General features: G+C 44.0%; 2 protein-coding genes across 2 annotated transcripts; one reads left to right on the plus strand and one right to left on the minus strand.

The window, feature by feature from the left end:
- The first annotated feature begins 6,486 nt into the window (after window positions 1–6,486).
- ficd (FIC domain protein adenylyltransferase) lies at window positions 6,487–9,023 on the plus strand. Its single transcript, XM_079737850.1, has 2 exons — window positions 6,487–7,007; window positions 7,344–9,023. The coding sequence occupies exons 1-2, from the start codon at window positions 6,740–6,742 to the stop codon at window positions 8,423–8,425; spliced, it is 1,350 nt and encodes a 449-aa protein (XP_079593976.1). The 5' UTR covers window positions 6,487–6,739; the 3' UTR covers window positions 8,426–9,023.
- A 254-nt stretch (window positions 9,024–9,277) lies between these two features.
- sart3 (spliceosome associated factor 3, U4/U6 recycling protein) lies at window positions 9,278–20,209 on the minus strand (the record flags this gene model as incomplete). The annotated part of the gene is made up of 19 exons (XM_079737838.1): window positions 9,278–10,420; window positions 11,021–11,208; window positions 11,375–11,527; window positions 11,821–12,293; window positions 12,558–12,732; window positions 12,940–13,016; window positions 13,141–13,253; window positions 13,522–13,631; window positions 13,858–13,916; window positions 14,032–14,109; window positions 14,928–15,035; window positions 15,764–15,902; window positions 16,122–16,277; window positions 17,396–17,520; window positions 17,882–17,987; window positions 18,187–18,371; window positions 18,828–18,932; window positions 19,052–19,178; window positions 20,024–20,209. The coding sequence occupies 19 exons, from the start codon at window positions 20,207–20,209 to the stop codon at window positions 10,246–10,248; spliced, it is 2,838 nt and encodes a 945-aa protein (XP_079593964.1). The 3' UTR covers window positions 9,278–10,245.
- Between the last annotated feature and the right edge of the window lie 156 nt (window positions 20,210–20,365).

The raw sequence follows: 20,365 nt of genomic DNA on the forward strand, positions 1-20,365 counted from the left end.
CACGGAACAAGACAGCACAACACATAGTTGTAAATAAAATAAAAATAAAACTACATTTATGATGGCTGCCTTAGATCCCACTCAGTATCAGGTCCCATGGTCAATCTGTCCACAATTATTTCAACAACTCGATTCCAGCAGTGCTTGATCGAGTGGCCCATTGACTAATGACGACCTCAACATGGCCGCAGGTTATTTGGCTGATCAATCGTCGGATCCCTGTTCCCTTTTTGACCTCCCATGCTATTGATATTTCCCCCCAAATGTGTATATCCTCTTCTCTGAGATCGCAACATGCTTGCAAAACACAACATGCGTCATTGTGTTGATCACAGTGTGTTCGATACACTACAGTGTTTGGGATTCACTGTTTCTAAAACACTACGATACTCACACAGTGCACTTAAAGTGCAGCTTGTTAAATAATGGACTGCATTTGGAAATGCACTGCATTTAAATAGCGCTTTGGATAAAAGCACTTTAAAACATTGCCTGAGATACACACATTCATGAACACATTCATACACGACAGCGGAGTCAACCATGCAGGCGACAGCCACCTCGTCACGAGCAGTTAGGGTTAGGTACCTTGCTCAGGGACACCACGACAGCTAGGAGCACGTCAGCTAGGAGGAGTTGGGGATCGAACTAGCAACCTTGGGGTTACCAGCCAACCCACTTTAACTCCTGAGCTATTGCCACTACTGCCACCCCTTAATACAGTGATTTGTGCAGCAAGTGTTTGGGTTAGCTAGCATTGTAAGCTTGAGGTTGACATGGGGAACAGAAGGGCAAGGGCCAATTAGCAAAAAGGTTTGGCCTACATGTAAAGTTGAGATCAGACTTTTGTTAGAAGTAGTGAACTACTTCTAACAAAAGAGTGACTGTGTTGACCCAGTCTGATAAAAGTGCTGAAATGAATAACAGGGGACTAGGTGGATATTCACACTTTCAGGTTTATATATACACAAATATCATCTAAGTGCATCCAAATAAATGCATATATGCCCACTGCCTCCTTGCTCATTCTCTTACACTCAGACAAACACAACCCCCCCCCCCCCCACACACACACACACACACACACACAGCCACTACACACAGTAGCGGGATTAAAGTGAGTCATAGGCACAGATGGACTGGCATGGCTTCGTGTTAAATCTTCATTCATAACAGACATCATCCTTTCAGGGAGAGAGTTCAGTATATCAAATCTGGAGTCATTAGGTCCTAGGGATAAACCCCCCCATCTTGGTTGATATTGAGTTCCAGATGTTCCTTGACATTGTCTTAATTTGATTGTTTAAATACAAACTTTACAGTCCATCACCTTCCCCTTCACCTTCATATATATATATATATATATCTTGATCAAGATATACATATATAAAAAATAATGTTTTCTTTTTTTTGGCAAGGGATATTTTTTTGTGTTGTTATTCAACACATTCACAAAAAAAAATATCCCTTACTTCAATGAAAACATTGCTTTAGGGAAGTGCGATAGCTTAAAAAGCAGAGTATCCTTTAAGTCAGTCAGGAACCAGCTGGTCTACGCTGTCAACTCTGTTTCTGATTTTAAAGCAGAAAGGTAGCTTTCATTTCCTCATGTCTTTTTTTCTAAGACAAGTTAAATAGATGAGACATAACAAGACATCAAAAGATGAAATGGAGGAAAAATAGGTTACTCAGCTCTTTAGGCATTGATTATAAGAATATCTTATTGCTAAATTATTTTTCGAATGTCACACTTTCTGGTGAATGCAACATTGCAAATAATGACATTTGCATTGTTGCACTTTATCACGCACGCATGCATACACACACACACAAACAAAACACAATTTCGCTCTCTTCCCGTCTCTCTAACCCTCTGACCATTTCTTGCATTGAATATAGAATAATCCACTATTATGCATGACCCCTAATTAAAAACAATAACCCTCATCTTCTGATTGCTATGTCTCTGCACTCTGTCGAGTGGTTCATTAGAAACTTTGTTTCGGTCATGAAGCACTTGTTGTCTATATATTGGCATTGACACGATTTGATTGTTCTCAGCCGAATGACCGATGTGTGACATTGTTCAAAGTAAATGAAAAAAGTGAATCCAAACCAAACCGGCGTGAAGCAGTGCTATAGGGGAGAAGAGACAACCTGGGAAACAGCTGGCTAGAGGCCTCTTCCCTGAGCAGCAACCCAAGCCCACAGGGGACAATGACGGTGGTTTGGGGCCCCTAGATGCAGCTTAATTTAGCATGCGGCTTATTCCAGACGTGAAACCAGGGGAGAGGCGGGCGGGAGATGCCCCTGGCTATTTACTTTGTTTGACATCACACACTGCCACAAACATGAGGGGAGGGATTTCCACATGGATGCCTTATGTATTAGCGCCATATGGGCCTCGTTGCCATGACTCATCCAACCTCAGTGCGCTTTAAGATGTGGCCCACAGCTACCACCTGCCATTCAACCAACACAGATCATATGAATCATCAAGAAAACGTACGTTAAGTAGGCCTGCAGTTGATACACAATGTGATCATTGTGGTAGTTGAGCAACTGTTATATCAAATAAGATCTGGATTTCCTAGAACTCTGATGACTGATAACAAAGATTATTTTAAATTAATTTAAATTTGAACAAGTTTATCCTTTGTCTCTTTTTTTGTGGGACTTCATCGTTTTAGATACAGAGGATTAAAGTTCATGTTGAATACACGTCAGATAAAGTAAGGTTCTGGGAATGGGAGAGGCAAAAGCAGGGCCTTGTCTGCTACGGATAATAATGCCTTATTGTCTTTATTCATCTTCAAATGCATTCTTGATTACATCTATTACAGGGCCCCAATTGTATCACCGGGCTGGATGTTGGTTCACCATGACAAACTGCAGACGTTGATCATCATTACCAGCCATCATAGTAGATCCACCTACTAGCCTATACTTAGTGATCTACACAAAAACATGTGAGGCAGATCCATCCATCATACAGCCGGTGGACATTTACATCTGTCAATGTCACTAGTGTATATGTTTAAATGGTTTATAATGGCTAGTCACACACACACACACACACACACACACACACACACACACACACACACACACACACACACACACACACACACACACACACACACACAGAAAATGGTCTTTGTTCATGTCATTCATAAAGGTTGTGTGAGCATGTTCAGAGTCTACCCTGAGGGGGCTTTGTAAATGAAAGGCCAGATAGTGGGCACCAAGTGAATTAATAAGGTCCAGACAGTTCAGACCATAGAAACCAAGTCATCTGGAAAATATGCCACAATCACACACACACACACACACACACACACACACACACACACACACACACACACACACACACACACACACACACACACACACACATTCAACTAATAATCTTGCGTTCCATCAATCTTCAACTAACTCCCTGTAACCCTCATGTTTTATAAACAACATGACCTCCATGTAAAGTGATCCTTGACAGTGTTTTATACACTACATAACCACGCCAGTGGATTTCCATGTGATACAGCTTGCATGGTGAAGATGAAGAAGATTATGAAAACAATAAGGACGATGATGATGAAGATGAAGATGATATGATTGAAGGAAACCAATAGGGAGAAGTATCCGCATCAACTAAGGGTCTCTACCAGCTGTCAGCTTTCCACTTTAGCTTTTCATTCATTCACTCTATTCACAAAGGTAACAACCCAAACAACTGGACAAGAGAAAAGAGAGAGAGAGAGAGAGCGAGAGAGAGAGAGAGAAGTAAGATACAGAGAGAGAGAAATAACGAAAGGAGTAAGATACAGATGGTGAGAGAGAGAGAGAGTAACCAATCCCTCCACGCTCAGACTTCCTAACAAGATCCCTGTATCTCTCTTTCCCAGCTCTGTCACCCAGAACAAAGCCTGTACTCAGACAGACTGGCAGGCAGGCCTACAATGGCTGCTCCCAAGATGTTCCACTGAGAGAGAGACACAGAAGGAGAGGGACAGAGTGCATGCTGAGACAGTGAGGGAGAAAGACCCAGAGCACCAAAGACACAGAGAGAGCGTGTGAAAGGGAGAGAAAATGCATTCGATAGACAAAAGACAATAAAAGAGGACGAGAGAAGGAGTGCCAGAGGGATATCTTTGCTAACCTGACGGGTCAATTTTCTCTCCAGGTGGCCTATGGATTTTATTCTTGAGGCAGCACTGTAGGGAGCGGCTGGCGAGCTGGTGGTGTGCCTTTGTGCCTGTGTGCATGCTTATGTGTGTGTAAGAGGCAGGGTGGCTGAGAAGAATTATGTAAAAACCCCATGAAGAACGTCGAAACACACGCGTGATTCCTTGATAAACCCCGGAAACAAGGAACAGTCCTGGTGCAATGGTCAAGGACAACAGGAACAGTCCTGGTACAATTGTCTCTAGAAGAATCAGAAACCAAGGTCAAGCTGATAAATCTGGGGGCATAACTAGTTTCTCAAATCCTCAACCTGTTCCCTAATGACTACAATGTATAATGTTCAATTAAGGGACTAGGGACTGAGAGCATTCCTGGTAGGATGGTTGAGGGAACCAGGAAAAAGACCTTGTATGATGGTCATGAAAACCTTAAAAGCAAGTGGAGTCTCATCCATACCTCACAAACTGCCCACATTACGCATGCAGATTTAGGCTGGGCGCTGAGCTATGCCACACCCAACAAACTATAAGCCCCAAGATGAAGAGTTCAGGGAACAGCCCCTCAGAAGATGAATGGAAGGAGAAGCTTTGAACTGGCATATTGAAACGGCTCCTCTCATCTCCCCATCGGTCAGCAGCAGATCTTCTCCTATGCATTATGGAGCGCAGCCTCCTTCCCAACCAATCAGAGAGGAGTTCTGGAGATGCACATTAAAGACACGCACAGCACTGCTGAGGAGCAACTGACCCACAAAGGAAAATTGCGATTAACTGTATTCTGAATCTGCACACACATACACACACACACACACGCACACACGCACACACGCACACACACACACACACACACACACACACACGCAGACGTACACAAGCACGGAAACGCACACGCACACGCACACACACACACACACACACACACACACACACACACATACACACACACACACACAAACACACACACACACACACACGTTAATCATTAGCAACACTTTGTTAAATTTCTCTCTAGGGGGTGGGGATCTTCATGTCTTGAGCTTTTCTATTTAGACACCCTTCTCCAGCACACAGTATGCCTAGTATAACTCCATCCACTCCACATAACTCTCCCATATCATAAATCACCTTGGACCCACAGAGGACACAAGCAGAAAGAGGGAGAGAGAGGTAGATAGAGAGACGCACACAAACTGAGAAAGAGAGAGAGAGAGAGAGACAGTTATTAAAACGCCCATGCATTTCCCTCATAGCTCTTGTTTATTAGAGCGTTCACATGAATTTGTCGCGTAAACATGTTTTGCTTATCTTCACAGTTCAACCATTCACCAGAATATCGAACTTCATATGCAAGAGACAGTTATTAAATACGCCCTGGGTGCAAGGCTTGGAATGCAACAATAAATAAATAAATAAAACTTAATACGACTCAGCCGAACTCAATCTCAGTCACGAATAGCCTACATGTGTTATGCAAAATAACCAATAAGTCCAAAAAGACACGCAATTGCAGTGATGTAGGGATAAAGCTGCTTACTTTCCTGGATTCATAAATGACTTTCATAAATGCTAAAACAGAAGGGGCTTCATATGGGTTATATTTCGCAATGCCTCGAAATTTATTCAAAATACAATAGGCCTACAATACCGATTAAGTCAACGATGAGGCCTATACAAATGAACAACATCATCCACAGTTTCACCTATATATTATAATACATATTTATATATTCAGACAATTACTTTCTCATTAGTTATCTTATGAAATACAATTACAAAAACATTCTTACACAAACCTCCAAGCCAGAGTGCTATGATAAATTTATGAAAGAGTAATACTGCCCTCCTTCGTTTTAAGGCTGAATTTCAATTACCAGCATACCCCACAAATTGCATACTGAAGTCATCATGAAAAAGGCTGTACCACTTGACTCTCGTTTTTACTTTATTTAGCTTATTTATTCATTTATTTACAACCATATATTGAAATATGTTGAGGTCCCTCGTTTGCTGATATATTAATAATATTATTCGGCTAAGATCTATATTATCATGTATTTTTTATTTCTTATTTATATTTCTCGTTTTATGAATAAACCAGGTGACGTTATTTTTTCCAAGTGACTCGTCACACAGCATCCAATCAAATATGGCTACGACGACATTTTTGCGTCGCTGTTGCTAGATGCTCAGCCAATAAGCAACGATTCAAAAAAACGCTCTGGCCAAAGACGATGGACTATCTGTACTAGTCCCTCCTTTGATTGCGGAAGTGAATGTAACGTTTTACAAGGATCTGATTAGCTGCGAGTGTCGTATCTTTGGGCCGTAGTATTACAGAACAGATTCTGACATGTGGTTGTTTTATTACCGCTGATTTGTTGTGTTTTATTAATTTACCTTTACGAAGCTCCTTGATAACGCGTTGACACCCACGGGCAAAGATTATAAATCTTGACAGTAACAGCTGTCAATGTAGAACTTTAACGCCTTCCTCCGGTTTTAGTTGGATAGATGGGGCATCCGTCATCTGAGTATGGAGCAAGGGAACGTCGACAATGACTGCAACAACGGTGTGGCGAGACACCGGCGGTCGGCTTCTAGGAGGATGGGGTCCACTTCTTTGTGTTCTCGTCGGGGCTCTGATGGCACTGGTACTTCCCCGGGTTGGAGTCGAGGACGAGTGCTGTGCCAAATTAAAGGGCATTGCTCACGTACGCTGTCAGGTGTGGGGAAGGTCTCAACGGCACACCGTGCAGTCGACCAGTCTCACCGTCCCGTTCACAGCCCTCGACCTCCTTCCGTATAGGTCCAAGCCGAGCAAAGGTAATAGAAAATGCACACGTTTAAAATATTTCAAATGATACCACTTGCCTTATTCCTTACTTTAAAAGTACTGGCTGATCTCCAGCACTGAGACACCTACTTTTGTTCTTGGTTTTAGGTCATAATAGAAACATTATTAATTTCCCGTCTGTATTATATAAAGTACAGCCTTTCCTATCTTCTATCCAACACGGTTATCTCAAAATAGGAAGGAGAAAGTTTTCCTCAAAGGTAAACTTTTATTTCACTAATGTGTACTTGTTATTATGCAACATCATTGCGTTTAAGGTGTCAAGGTGTGTTAAGGTTTGCTCTAAAACGCCGTGTTGTTTGCAGAGACGGAGCAGGAAGCACGGGCGGCTTTGCAGCAGGCTGTGGAGATGAAGAAACTGGGCAAGAGGGACAAGGCCCACAGACTACTGGTACACGCGCTTAACATGAACCCAGACTTTGTGGACGCACTGACGGAGCTGGGCACCATCCTGGAGGAGGAGAAGGATGTGGTCCAGGCAGACCACCTTTACACCAAGGCCCTGGCCATCTCACCCTGCAACCAGAGGGCTCTGGTCAGCCGGGACCGCACGCTCCCCCTAGTGGAGGAGATCGACCGGCGCCACTTCAGCGTCATCGACAGCAAGGTGCGCCGGCTCATGTCCATCCCCAAAGGGAACTCGGCCCTGCGACGTGTGATGGAGGAGACCTACTACCACCACATCTACCACACGGTGGCCATCGAGGGCAACACCCTCACGCTGTCGGAGATCCGCCACATCATCGAGACGCGCTACGCCGTCCCCGGCAAGAGCCTGCTAGAGCAGAGCGAGGCCATCGGCGTGGACGCCGCCATGAAGTACATCAACACCACGCTGCTGTCGCAGGCTGGCGCCATCGCCGTCACGGACATCCTAGAGATCCACCGGCGCGTGCTGGGCTACGCCGACCCGGTGGAGGGCGGCCGGCTGCGGACCAGCCAGGTGTTTGTGGGTCACCACATCCCGCCGCACCCCCAGGACCTTCAGCGGCACATGGAGGAGCTGGTGCAGTGGCTCAACTCGGAGGAGGCGCTGCAGCTTCACCCCGTGGAGTACGCGGCACTGGCCCACTACAAGCTGGTCTACGTGCATCCGTTCGTGGACGGGAACGGGCGCACGTCGCGCCTGCTGATGAACGTGGTGCTCATGCAGGCGCGCTACCCGCCCATCACCATACGCAAGGAGCAGCGGGTGGAGTACTACAACGCCCTGGACACGGCCAACGAGGGCGACGTGCGGCCCTTCATCCGCTTCATCGCCAAGTGCACGGAGATCACCCTGGACACGCTGCTGATCGCCACGTCGGAGCACCCCGTGGGGCTGCCTGGGACCGGCCACGACCAAGCCTGTCCCGACTGCCAACAGACCATCCCTATCCACAACTAGGAGGCCAGAGACCCATCCCCATCCACAACTATGAGGCAAAAGAACATCCCCATCCACAACTAGGAGGCCAGAGGCCCATCCCCATCCACAACTAGGAGGCCAGAGACACTCCCATTCACAACTAGAAAGCCGGAGAACATCGCCATCCACAACTAGGAGGCCAGAGACACTCCCATCAACTAAGGGACCAGAGACCTGTCTGTTTGTGTGTAAGTGTGTGTAAGCTGAACATGCAAGGCCCCAATCAACCCACAGAAAAGCAATGAGGACATACTTTCAATTGTTTTATTTTTTTGCCTCTTAATGAACGTTCTCTTCTTTGTATGTTTGGCAATGATGAGCAGATTTTCCAAAAAAAATAGGATTTTAGAATAACGTCTACTACTTACCTCCTGAAGCAGAAACTGCTGGCTCATTGCAGTTAAATGCCTTCATGTATTTATTAATTTATTTGTCAAATATTTGAGTAACCTGTGAATGTAAATGAGTAGATGGGGACGCAGTGATCTACAAACAAAGAGGGCAAACCTTTAGGAATGATTTTATGGGAAAGCTGAAATACAGTTCTTTATTAAAACTTTAGAGCATTCAGTCCAAAGAATTTTTATGACTACTTTTGCAGCACATAAAAAATACATTGTTATGTTACTTAACGCCAATCTGTATGCTTTTGGATATAAATTGAATGATTAAGTTTATCCTCGATCAGGTCACTTAGGTGATAGAATCCACTATAGGATTTAAGCCATCTTCTTCCAAAATCGAATTACTGAATTACAGTATGCATAAAAAAAAATCCAAACTGCATTCCAAATCATGCATTTCCACACACACAACATAGCCACATGAAAATAATTTATTTGTTACATGACTTTCATCAAATCTGCATAGATTATTTTTGAAATGCAGGGTATCTGCAGCAAAGTAAACACATAATCTGAAGAACCTAGGCTACAAAAATGTTAGGGAAGATTTAGCATTACCTTTACACCACAAAAGTGAGGATAACAAACTAATTTTCCTCTTGAACTAGTTTATTATAGTAATACAGTAAGCCAAAGGTCAAGATTCACATTTTGTTTATATATAAAAAAGTTTCAAGATATGAAAATTAAACTTTTAGATTGGAAAGGGAAGATCAGATGATTTAGGTTACCTCTATTTATTTCCTTTCAGTTGTACAACTCGTGGTCTCCAAACCCCTTTGTTGTTGGCATGTATTGGAAAGGGAACAATATATCTAACCCAACTTAGTCTTAACAAAACAAAATGTAGCAAAAGTTGTGCTTTTAGACTCATGTCCCGGACAAGAGAAGAAAGCAATGTATTTTATCTGACAGAGGAAATAGTGATTCCTTTGACTTTGATGGGTTCATTACTTTTTTTTTAGAGTGTATTTATGAGCACATACACCATATTTACACACTTATTACAATACATACAAATTGAATTCAAACTTTTGCATATACCCTTTTAAATCGAAACATTCACAAGAATATTTAAGAAAATACTGTTTTGTCAAATCCCCTTCCACAATATCACAACAAAAATACACAATATATTAACATACACGGTAAATTATTATGAATTAAGAGTATTGCAAAACCACCTTTTGGTAAAAAGCATTAAATACAATTTCTTATCCAATAGTGAATAGTAAATCCACATTTCACTAGAGAAATTCCAAGATAGACCAATAGCTATGTTAGTCGAGACATTTTCACAGCAACCTAAAAAAAGCAGAATTGAGAGAGAAAAAAACAACTGCCATCACTATCAAGACACAAGATGGCTTCCCATACAGAGTGGGTTTAGGAATTTCACTTTTTAAAAAGCATTTTAGCAAAGTCAGAGTTGGACAAAGGCTTTGCCGGTTTCTTGAACTCTTGCTCCTGGTCTGCTGGAGCGGTCCCGTTCTCCGCTTTGGCCCCAGCCCCGCTGGGTCGCTGGAGGGAGCGCGGCAGCAGTGACACCTGGGTACGTCCTCTCCCTCTCCTACACACAGAAAAATAAAAATAAAATAAAAATATTGAGGTTTGTCTTCAATTCTACTGGTCTAAACATCTCACATGATTATACAGTGTTGACCAATTGATCTCTCAGGGGAGCCGTCATGCTTAGCTATTCTCTAATATAGTACTGCTTTATTATACATACAGTCGAATGTAACTGATGCAAGTTCATCAGCTAATGTAAAAGTTTGCAATTTATTTATTGTTTACAAATTATAAATCATATTGGTTTATAACTTGTTTAAGCATGGCTATGGCCATAAGCTTTTTCCAAGGCCGTTTTTAGGTCAGGGAGTATCTATGACGATCTTAAAGAGAGCCAGTTCAATTTTTTCCCGGAGTCGATTTGCCAATTGGTTTCATATCTGACAATCGGGGGTACTAGGAGAATAAGCACACACACTGCATTGTCTACCCAGCCAGTAGCAGCTGATGATGTAATTGAGCCCATCACAGGTAGCCTAATAATCATAGCGCCAAAAATAGAGCCGAATTATCTAGAGAAACGACCATCTTGTAGTCTTGTGACCACAATTCTGGACACATTGGAAATCTTTAGAGAGCAGAGCACCACAGGACTTACGATCCATAGACCTGGCGAGGCATGGAGGTCGACATCGAGCCACCGAAACCGCCCTGGTCTCTCAGGTTTTTGCGCGGCGGGTTACTGATTGAGACTGATATCTGGTTGTCATCCACCACCGTGCCATCCAACTTCAGCACCGCAAGGGAAGCCTGCGCCTCGTCCGCAAACTCCACGTACGCCAAGCCCTGCGGATCCCAACAAACAGTTAAGGAACATTTCTGCATAGCTTGTTTTCTCACGCCAACACGTAGGTACACAATTGTAGCCGCATATCGGCATTGCAAGTTCATGTCACTGGAACAATGTAACCAGAAAACAAGGTTTAGACATTTGGTCCATTTGGTTCCTCACCTTGGGCTTCCCAGAGCGATAGGTGACCAGGCGCACATCTTTCACGGTGCCATGGCTCTTACACAGCTCCTCCAGCTGTGGTTTGGTGCAGGAGAAGGGCAACCCCGAGATGAACACCTTGTGTTTCTCTATGGCCGAGTTGTACTTGAACACCTGATGGGGGAGACATCAAAACAAATACAAACGGCTCACTAGGGCTGAGTATTGATGGAGAAAGATCAATTCTACTATGATTTTCATTCCAATACCAAAACAATACTTTTTTCCCGGTACTCAATTTTAACATAGCAACAGTCTGCAATAAACAACAAAATGAATAAAGACGGCATACGGCATTACTGCTGACCAACGGTGCAAGTCTAAGCAACCCTTTTTCTCTACCACTAACTAATAGACTTCAGGAAAACAAACCAAAGGCCAATCTCCGAACCACCTGCACCATTTACCTTGAAGTCGGGGTTGGTGTTTTTGTCGACACACGGGGACACGAACATGGGCCTGCCTTCCACCTCCTGTCGGTCTAGCTTCAGGGCCGCGGGGACGGAGGCCTTGGACTCAAACTGGATGTAGCCGTAGCCCTTGAAGACGCCGGCCTTGCTGAAGACGGGCCGCACCTGGTCCACCGGCCCGCAGCACTCAAACAGCGCCTTGAGCTTCTGCTCGGGCTCAGCCAGCGTGTACGCCAGGTTGCTGATGAACACGCTGTTGTTGTCGTTGCGGAGCTCCGGCTTTTCGCCCGGTTTGGCCTTGGTGGATGAGGCGGAGGCTGGAGTCGAGGCCTGCTGTTGGGGTTTCTTAGCGCCCGGGGGGCCTTTGGTGCGGGCGGCCGGCGTCCTGCGGCCAAACAGACCCATTTCCATCTCCATGTCCTCCTCTGCCCCCTCATCCCCGGCTCCTTTGTGTCTCTTAGGAGCGCGTTCTGGTAGAAGCAAGAAGAAAATGGTGAACGTCACGTCTTTTCGGATGGCGAAATAAATCAAGGCGGTGTGGTTCAAAGTCCAGATAATAAAATTGTTTAATCTTTTCTTCTCATCCCTGCTACATAACATCACTGAATTTGAGTGCTTCTTTAAATATATTGTGAGCTGTTCTATATTGTGAGCTAATTCTACAGTATATCTTGGTATTACCACTTAGGATGATCCGAAAAAGACAGCACGCACACACGCACGCACACTCTTACCTGCGTCCTCATCCCAGGCCTCCTGGAGGTCTGCGTGCGCCGCTTTCCTCTTGTCTCCTCCTGCCTTCCCTCCAGGCGGGCCCTTCTTCTGGGACTTCTTGTCCGCTTTAACCCTCCGCTGCTGCTCCACCTTCCCCTCCTTCTGCACTTCCTGGTGGGCCTCCTTTTCTGCCACCTGGCGGGGGGCAGCAAGAGGACAAGTATTGACTCTCAACCGCAAGGACAGGACCACTGGAACAAAGACCCTGGATACCGAAATAGCGCTTTCTGACTCACTAAGACCATGTCGAGTGACACAGGGCGTGCACAACTAAATATAACGCTGGCATCCCCGTGGCGCCGATCCTGTTTGGGGCTGAGGGGGTGTGAATGGAGCACCTACCTTGGCCTGCTGCTCTTTCAGCCTGCTGAGCCGCGTGTCCGTCTTCTGCACCGCTGCATCCCAGTCCTCCAGGGAACCTGCGGCCGGACACAACACCACCGAACAAGTCAGCTCAGAGCGCTCCCCCGAAAGACACGACGAGGGCGACCCAGACCGACCCGCCAGGCGGCCATGTCGTCGTGTTCTCCTTGTGCCACTTACCCTCCACTCTCTCAAACGTCAGCAGCACTTCACACACGTGCTCCGGATAGTCTGAGCTGCACTGGACGGCTCTGTGGAGGGCCTTCCTGCAGTGGTGCGCGTCTCCGTACGCCCTGGACAACAGAAGAACAACGTTAGCCACGCAACGTGCCCTTTATAGGTTGCAGTGTTTATATTAACAACTGCATATTTACATTATTTACAGTTACATTTACCAGAAGCTTTTATTCAAAGCAACTTACTATTAAGTACATTTGGCATAAGAAAGAGAAACAACCATACATCACTGTCTGTACCTTAAGGATGTTCATAGAAACAATGTTATCACGGCTCCGTTCATGCAAAGAACCTGTATATTGACTAGGGGATAACTCAACTAACCTTTCAAGGTTGTAATACTCTAGCCACATATTTGCAAATTTGGCGTTCCCCTTCGTCATGATGCTGTCCCACAGTTCCCGGGCCTTCTGTATGTTCTTGCAGTGGTGTGCCTGGCACAGAGAGAACAACACATGATAAACCCAGGGATATGCATGTTTACATGACAACACCTGTATGAAAATGATTCAACCCAACACTACATTTATATAGCCAAAAAATTCACGACCCAATCCAAAAAAAAATGTTATGCTGCTATGTTATTTTTCTGTGCGGTCCTATTTTCTTTACGGGTGATATGCTTATTAGTATTAATTGTTTTCAATGCGACATCAGTACCTCTATCTTGGCCCAGATCTGCATTATAGTACAGGAAGGATCTCCACTTTCACTGAACCCTAGAAAAGCAAAAATAACCACATAACACAACCACTTAAAAACTCACACGATAAAATGCAAGCACCGATACGATAGCCAATAAAACCCTGAGAGCCACATGTGCCATACACCTACTTTCTTCCACATCCTGTTTCAGGTAGTCCAATGCTCGAGAGAAGGCTGCCCGCAGCTCTTCCAACTCCTTGCTGGATTCTGAGGAAGACGTAAAGATCAGACTTTTGCAATCCCTGAAGGGGAAACATACGATTTACAGCAGCAAAAGAACAGTGCAAATCAAGATAAGAGATAGATATATATATACATACATATATATATATACACACACACACACACACACACACACACACACACACACAGTATATAGGCAGATTAGACACGGAGTCCTGACGGGGGGGGACCGGCCCACCGGGAGACCTCCCGATTTTCCCGATCTCCAGCCTCTGCAGCAAAGCGAAATAAAATCGCGGGCAGAATGGCCTGGGGTCTAACACCGTAATATATATAAACTATAACCGCATTTCACATTAATCACAATTATTACACGGGTCTTCTCAATGCCATGGAACGCTCCGTTCACTTGCATGGGCCCTTCACAACTTCTGGAGGTGAATTATATTTGATAATTCATCGTTGCTAAGTATAATCATGAGTATAATTGACCGTTGTCAAGGAAAACAAAGGATTTTTTGCCTCAAATGACATCTTTGGTATCACTCCGCAAGTACCGGTAACTTGTCAACCCCAGCGTCTTCTGTTGCTAAGCGACGTCAACGTCTTTGGCGGACTGTTTCTCTGCTGATCAACACTACGAATGCTGGTAACAAATAAATTGTAAAAAGACACACCATGTAAAGTTATTTTTTCGTTTTGGCAAGTAGCCGTGTAATAAGCGGGATAATGTAAAGAACATTGCCGGTCATTGTCGAAAATAAGTCCCTTCAGGGCGAAGCAAGACACATCTGCTGGGCGTCGGTGTCCTGTTAGCCCTGTGTTATACCAGCAGTTCTCACCTTTGCTGAAGTCGACACGCCTCCTCAGGTAGTCAAGGTAGACTTGCCAGATTTCCACATAATCTGTGGCTTGAATAAAGCCGGCCTCCAGTGCCTTTTCAAAAACATCTACAACAGAGTTTGGAGAACACAAGTACATAGTTCATACGTATAACACTGAATCAACTCAATACACTGAGTTGTAATGCATCACTTGAAGACTGGGGCCCATTAGCATCATGATGTCAGATTGATGAGTAATGCCGACCACAGAGGTTCAATTCGAGCTAGCAAGCCAAAAGCTATCCCTTACCTGACCCATAGTGATGCTATGCCTGTGATGATCACAGCCCTAACTTGTGATGTGATGCTCTACTCCATTACTCTCTAGGTCCAGATACCATCTAACGCTAACCTGTGATACTCTGCTCCATGTCTCTCTAGCACTAACCTGTGGTGATGTGATGCTCTGCTCCATGTCTCTCTAGCGCTAACCTGTGATGATGTGATGCTCTGCTCCATGTCTCTCGAGGGCTAGCTAGCATCTAGTGCTAACCTGTGATGATGTGATGCTCTGCTCCATGTCTCTTGAGGGCTAGCTAGCATCTAGCGCTAACCTGTGATGATGTGATGCTCTGCTCCATGTCTCTCTAGGGCTAGCTAGCATCTAGCGCTAACCTGTGATGATGTGATGCTCTGCTCCATGTCTCTCTAGGGCTAGCTGGCATCTAGCGCTAACCTTTGATGATGTGATGTGATGCTCCATGTCTCTCTAGGTCTAGCTTGCATCTAGCGCTAACCTGTGACGATGTCATGCTCTGCTCCATGTCTCTCTAGGGCTAGCAGGTAGCACTAACCTTTGACAATGTCATGCTCGGCTCCATGTCTCTCTAGGGCTAGCAGGTAGCACTTCCACAGTCCCATGGTCCACGGGCAGTTCCTGACCGCACGCTCGTGAGCCGGTAGAACCAAGTCTTTGATCTTCAGCTGCCGGTCCTTTTTGACACAGCGGAATTCATCTCGTTATAAATCGCTCAGTCCATCCTGTCCTAAACTCATTTTAAATAGTTAACAATTTATTATATTTATCGGATCTGACGTTAAGAGAAGTAGTTGAACCCATGAATGCCTAGCATCAACTATTCAATGAGAGCACACACACTGCTATCGCTGTCAGCTGACTGATCCAGTGGGCGAGATGGGAAGGACACTCACCAGGTAGTTGTTATATTTTGCCCACATGTCTGGCACCAGGCAGTTCTCTGCCAGTGCCCGCTCAAAGATGATCTGGATGCGTGCTGGATCCCCTTCCTTCAGCTCATACTCTATGTAGGCCTGGTACTCAGCCATCTTGGGAGGCTCCGCTACAAGCTATACACACACACACACCAATATTATGATCAACTTAACACACATTCTGACTGTTTACCACTATAACTGAGGCCCTTTGCTGTAAATGGTCTCAGTCACTGTTCACCAATATAACTGACCTCCCGACGGATTACCATATCTGACATTCTGACCCTCCACTGTTATAACTGACCCCTTCAGCTGTTCACGTTTATAACTGACCCCCCAACCCTTAACCATTATTAACTGACGGATAACCATTACAACAGACATGCTGGCTGTTCACAATGACCATGTATTTGACACAATGAATAGTTCCAAAGTATAAATACTAGTGATCGACCAATATATCGGCCAGCCGATATAATCAGCCGATAGTTGCGTTTTTTACGTGTATCGTCGATTTTTTTTCTTTTTTTGCCAATTTTTTTTTTTTTCTTCGGCATGATTTACAGACAGTTCAATAAATATTATTTTTTTTAAATTGAGACATTGTAATATTTATCATCATTGTGTCATTTTTATTATGTAAATTGAGGCAGGCTTAGCCTGGAAATCCAGACTCACATCTAGAAAGCTGTAGGGTCTGGCAACGAGTAATGAAAATGGCCCAACCAAGCATGCATTTGAAAATATCACTGGATAATACACATTGGATAACACATTGACCAATCAGAAGAATACAAGGGGTGACGTATCCAGATCAGTGGAGCTAACCAATAGATAGGAATCTTGCCGTATCCGGTTGGTAAAACGGCAACGCTTTTGGCCTGCCTATAACTGATACATCGATGTGATTGGTTAATGTTCTGGGCCAGGGGAGGCCCAGAATATACACAAGTATATTGCTCGTTCCTAGAGTGACTCGCTGAGAAAATTCAAATTGTGCTCTCGCGAGAACTCTGGATTTCCAGGGTAGTATCGGCTCAAGAAAATCGGTATCGGCGTATCGGTCATTGGCTAAGGCTGATGAAAAAACAATCGTATCGGCCCTAAAAAATCCATATCGGTTGACCCCTAATAAATATGATGAATTATGTCAAGAGAATCGCCATGTGCTGTTGGCAAAATTAGCTCATAAGAATAATGAAAAAGTGTAAGAAAAAAGAAAGAAAGAAAGAAAAAAAGAAAGGGCTTACCAGAGTCTCCTCGAATGGCCTGCTCTTGGCCAGCTGCTGAAGGGCCTTTTTGTACTGACAGGTGAGCGTTTCAGGAACACCACGGTCTGACCACTCCTCGTACTCGCCGTATGTAGCCTCCAGGTCTGTCCGAGCGCATGGAGACGATGCAGCCATCAACCAACATAATTTAACCCAATAACAGTAACATTCGGTATTCTATGATTTAAGAATGTCACAAAATAATTGAAGGGTTCTAGGGACCAGGAAAAACCCAGTCAAGTATTGTATTCTACCTCTATAGACAAGGCAAACAGGCTAAGACATTGGACAGGCCTTATCCAGGGTCTTACCGACACTTTCCATAACCCCTGGTTCTTCCGCCATATTGTACATTTTGATGCATTGTTGTGTTATTCTACTTTGGTTTCTCTACATGATCCATGCAGTGTTTTGGCCCGTGAAACAGAGCACCATCTAACAAAAAGCGGAAGTTGGCTCTCTTACCCATAAAAGGGATGGCCAGCTGGCGACGGAAGAGTGTGTGTATTCGCTCTAGTTGGGTGTTGTGCTTCCCCTGCTCCTCTGGCGTGGGAACGCTGCCTGCAGGAGGCTGGAGGTGGGAGGAGAGTAGAGAAGGTTGTGTATAAAGCCGAAAAGAAGAGCCACCCACTTTCTATCCAGCCACCTAGTTTCGGAGCCATTTCATCAATACATTTCACATTGAAGTTGGTGTGAAAGGCATGAGTGCAAAACGATACAAACTATTCATCGTGTCCGGTGGATGCTCAGTGAGATGAAGATAGACAAACCTGTACAGTGGACAGCATCACATTCTCAAACTCCCTGTAGGCATCCCACACGGTTGACCCCTTGGTCATGTGGAGACCCACTGCCGTCAGGGCGCGCTCAAAAATGGATCGAACCTTCTCCAAGCCAGCAGGTGAACCCATGCCACCAATAGAGTATTGGGCATATTCAAGCCAGATATCTGGACCTATGTGTGAAAAAACAACAACTTAAAAAGGTAAGCGTGTGTCACTGTGGGGTTTGTTTATTGATAAATGTCGCTATATAACTGGTGAAATGAGGGCAACACAGTAAAAGGGTCTTCGTTTGTGTCTTTAAAAATTGTCATAAATATATGGCATGTTAAGCCTTTTGTACTTTACAAAAGGCTCTTCTACTGAACTGTGATTAAGGGCTATACAAATTTAATTAAATTGAATATAAAATTCACCCCTTTTATATTATATCAACGTTTAGCAGCTGTGATAAAGGCCAGATTGTTACACATCTGTCCTACAGAATTTCATCTTCATTCCTAAAGTTATGTCACAATTCTAGTAATGTACCACCCAACAGAATATACATTCCCAAATTAGCAACAACCCCCAATGTCATGCACCAACACATCAAATCAAAGGCAACAATGTCATCTTAGTGTACTCACAGATGTAGTCTTTCACAGCCTTCTCGAAGAGTTCATAGATTTTCTCTCGGTTGCTCTCCTCTTCTGTCAGGCGAATTTCATCTTTAAGCCACTCAAGCCAGATCTCTGCAGCATTAGTGGATTTTGTTATTACTTTAAAACTGAATAAGTCACCTTAGTCATTTGTATGGAATTACAACCCCCTAAATATTTTGCATCTTAAAATATGAGTCAAACAACATTACCTTCTGTGAGTGGGAAAAGTTCGCTCATCTTCTGTCTAGCTCTGCGAAGACGGCTCAGCTCTCCCTCTTGCCTCAACAGTTTGATGAGGTCCAAATGGCAGTTGTAGTCAAACGCATTAATTGATAGCTGAGGGAAAAAAAAACACAAAGTATGAGAAAGTAACTATGGGACCAAGTCTTTGTTTAATTAAAAGTGCTGCAGAAGAAGAAATGCCAAAACATACACTTTATGATGGCAAAGATACATTCCTACATTAGGCCGAAACATTATCTCAAACGTACCATTTTTGTTAAAGTTGTCTTGTGATAATGAATGTGGCATTTAATTTTCTTCGATAAAAACCTACCTCTACAATAATAGGTGATTCTAATGTGTGCTTCAAAACTGTTATATTCCTGTTCCTGCCAAGTATCCCTTAAGGAACCCTTTGCGTTGAAGTGACTGAAATGTGACGTGATTCCAATGTTTGCAGTTATTTCAAACAAATTCCTTGTTGTATTGCTTCTTTTGTGCACGAAAAAATTGGGCCTGACAAAAGATTTATTTGATAGTGTATATATTCTGCGCCTGCTGTGGTTTTCTTCCAATTGTTTAGTTTAACATAGAACTTTAGGAATAATTCTAATTAGGAATAATAATAATATAACAAAGTTGTATTGCATTATATAGGGCGTTTCAATATACCCAGCGCTATGCAATGCGTGCAAGTGTGTGTGTTTGTGAAACCTCAGCCACTACTAAAGCCATTAACATTAGCAATAATAGTAGCTAAAAAGCTAACAATTAACGTGCCCTAAATTGTGTACAGCAACTTAATGCCGGACAAGGCAGTACAATGAAAGAAACACAACATGTGTAAAACCAACGAAATATCCCCCCTATGCATCAACGTTGGGTTTTTGTTGATCACTCATTCATTCTGGTTAGCTAATAAAGCTGCGTCTTCACACTAACACACTGGTTTATATTACCTGCTCCTCCAAACGCTGAATTTCGGCCTCGTTTTCTTTATCATCTTCCGATAAATCGTCTTCCTCATCGTCTGAACTTTCGACCTTCATACCTTCCTCCTCATCTGAATCCATCTCTTCTTTAATTCCTGCATCTTCTTCCATATCTTCCAACTGCGTTCCTTTTGCGTTGCTTGACGCTGCCATGTTGGAAACCGTCTGCCTAGTAACAAATTTGTCATCGAGTAAGATCGCGAGAGTAGGTGCCCGGAAACAAATAAACAATACATTAGTATCGCGAGAGGCAGTTCAATGGCGACACGGTGGTCCCGTGAGAAGTAGCTGCGTTAAAGTACTTTTCTT

The sequence above is a fragment of the Pollachius pollachius genome (genome assembly GCF_949987615.1).
Source record: "Pollachius pollachius genome assembly, chromosome: 1".
Taxonomy (NCBI): Eukaryota; Metazoa; Chordata; class Actinopteri; order Gadiformes; family Gadidae; genus Pollachius; species Pollachius pollachius.

Excerpts from the sequence above, each read along its gene's own strand:
- ficd (XM_079737850.1), top strand. The coding sequence starts at position 6,740 with ATGACTGCAACAACGGTGTGGCGAGACACCGGCGGTCGGCTTCTAGGA. Across the intron at positions 7,008-7,343 it reads TAGGTCCAAGCCGAGCAAAG|AGACGGAGCAGGAAGCACGG; the intron begins GTAATAGAAAAT and ends TGTTGTTTGCAG.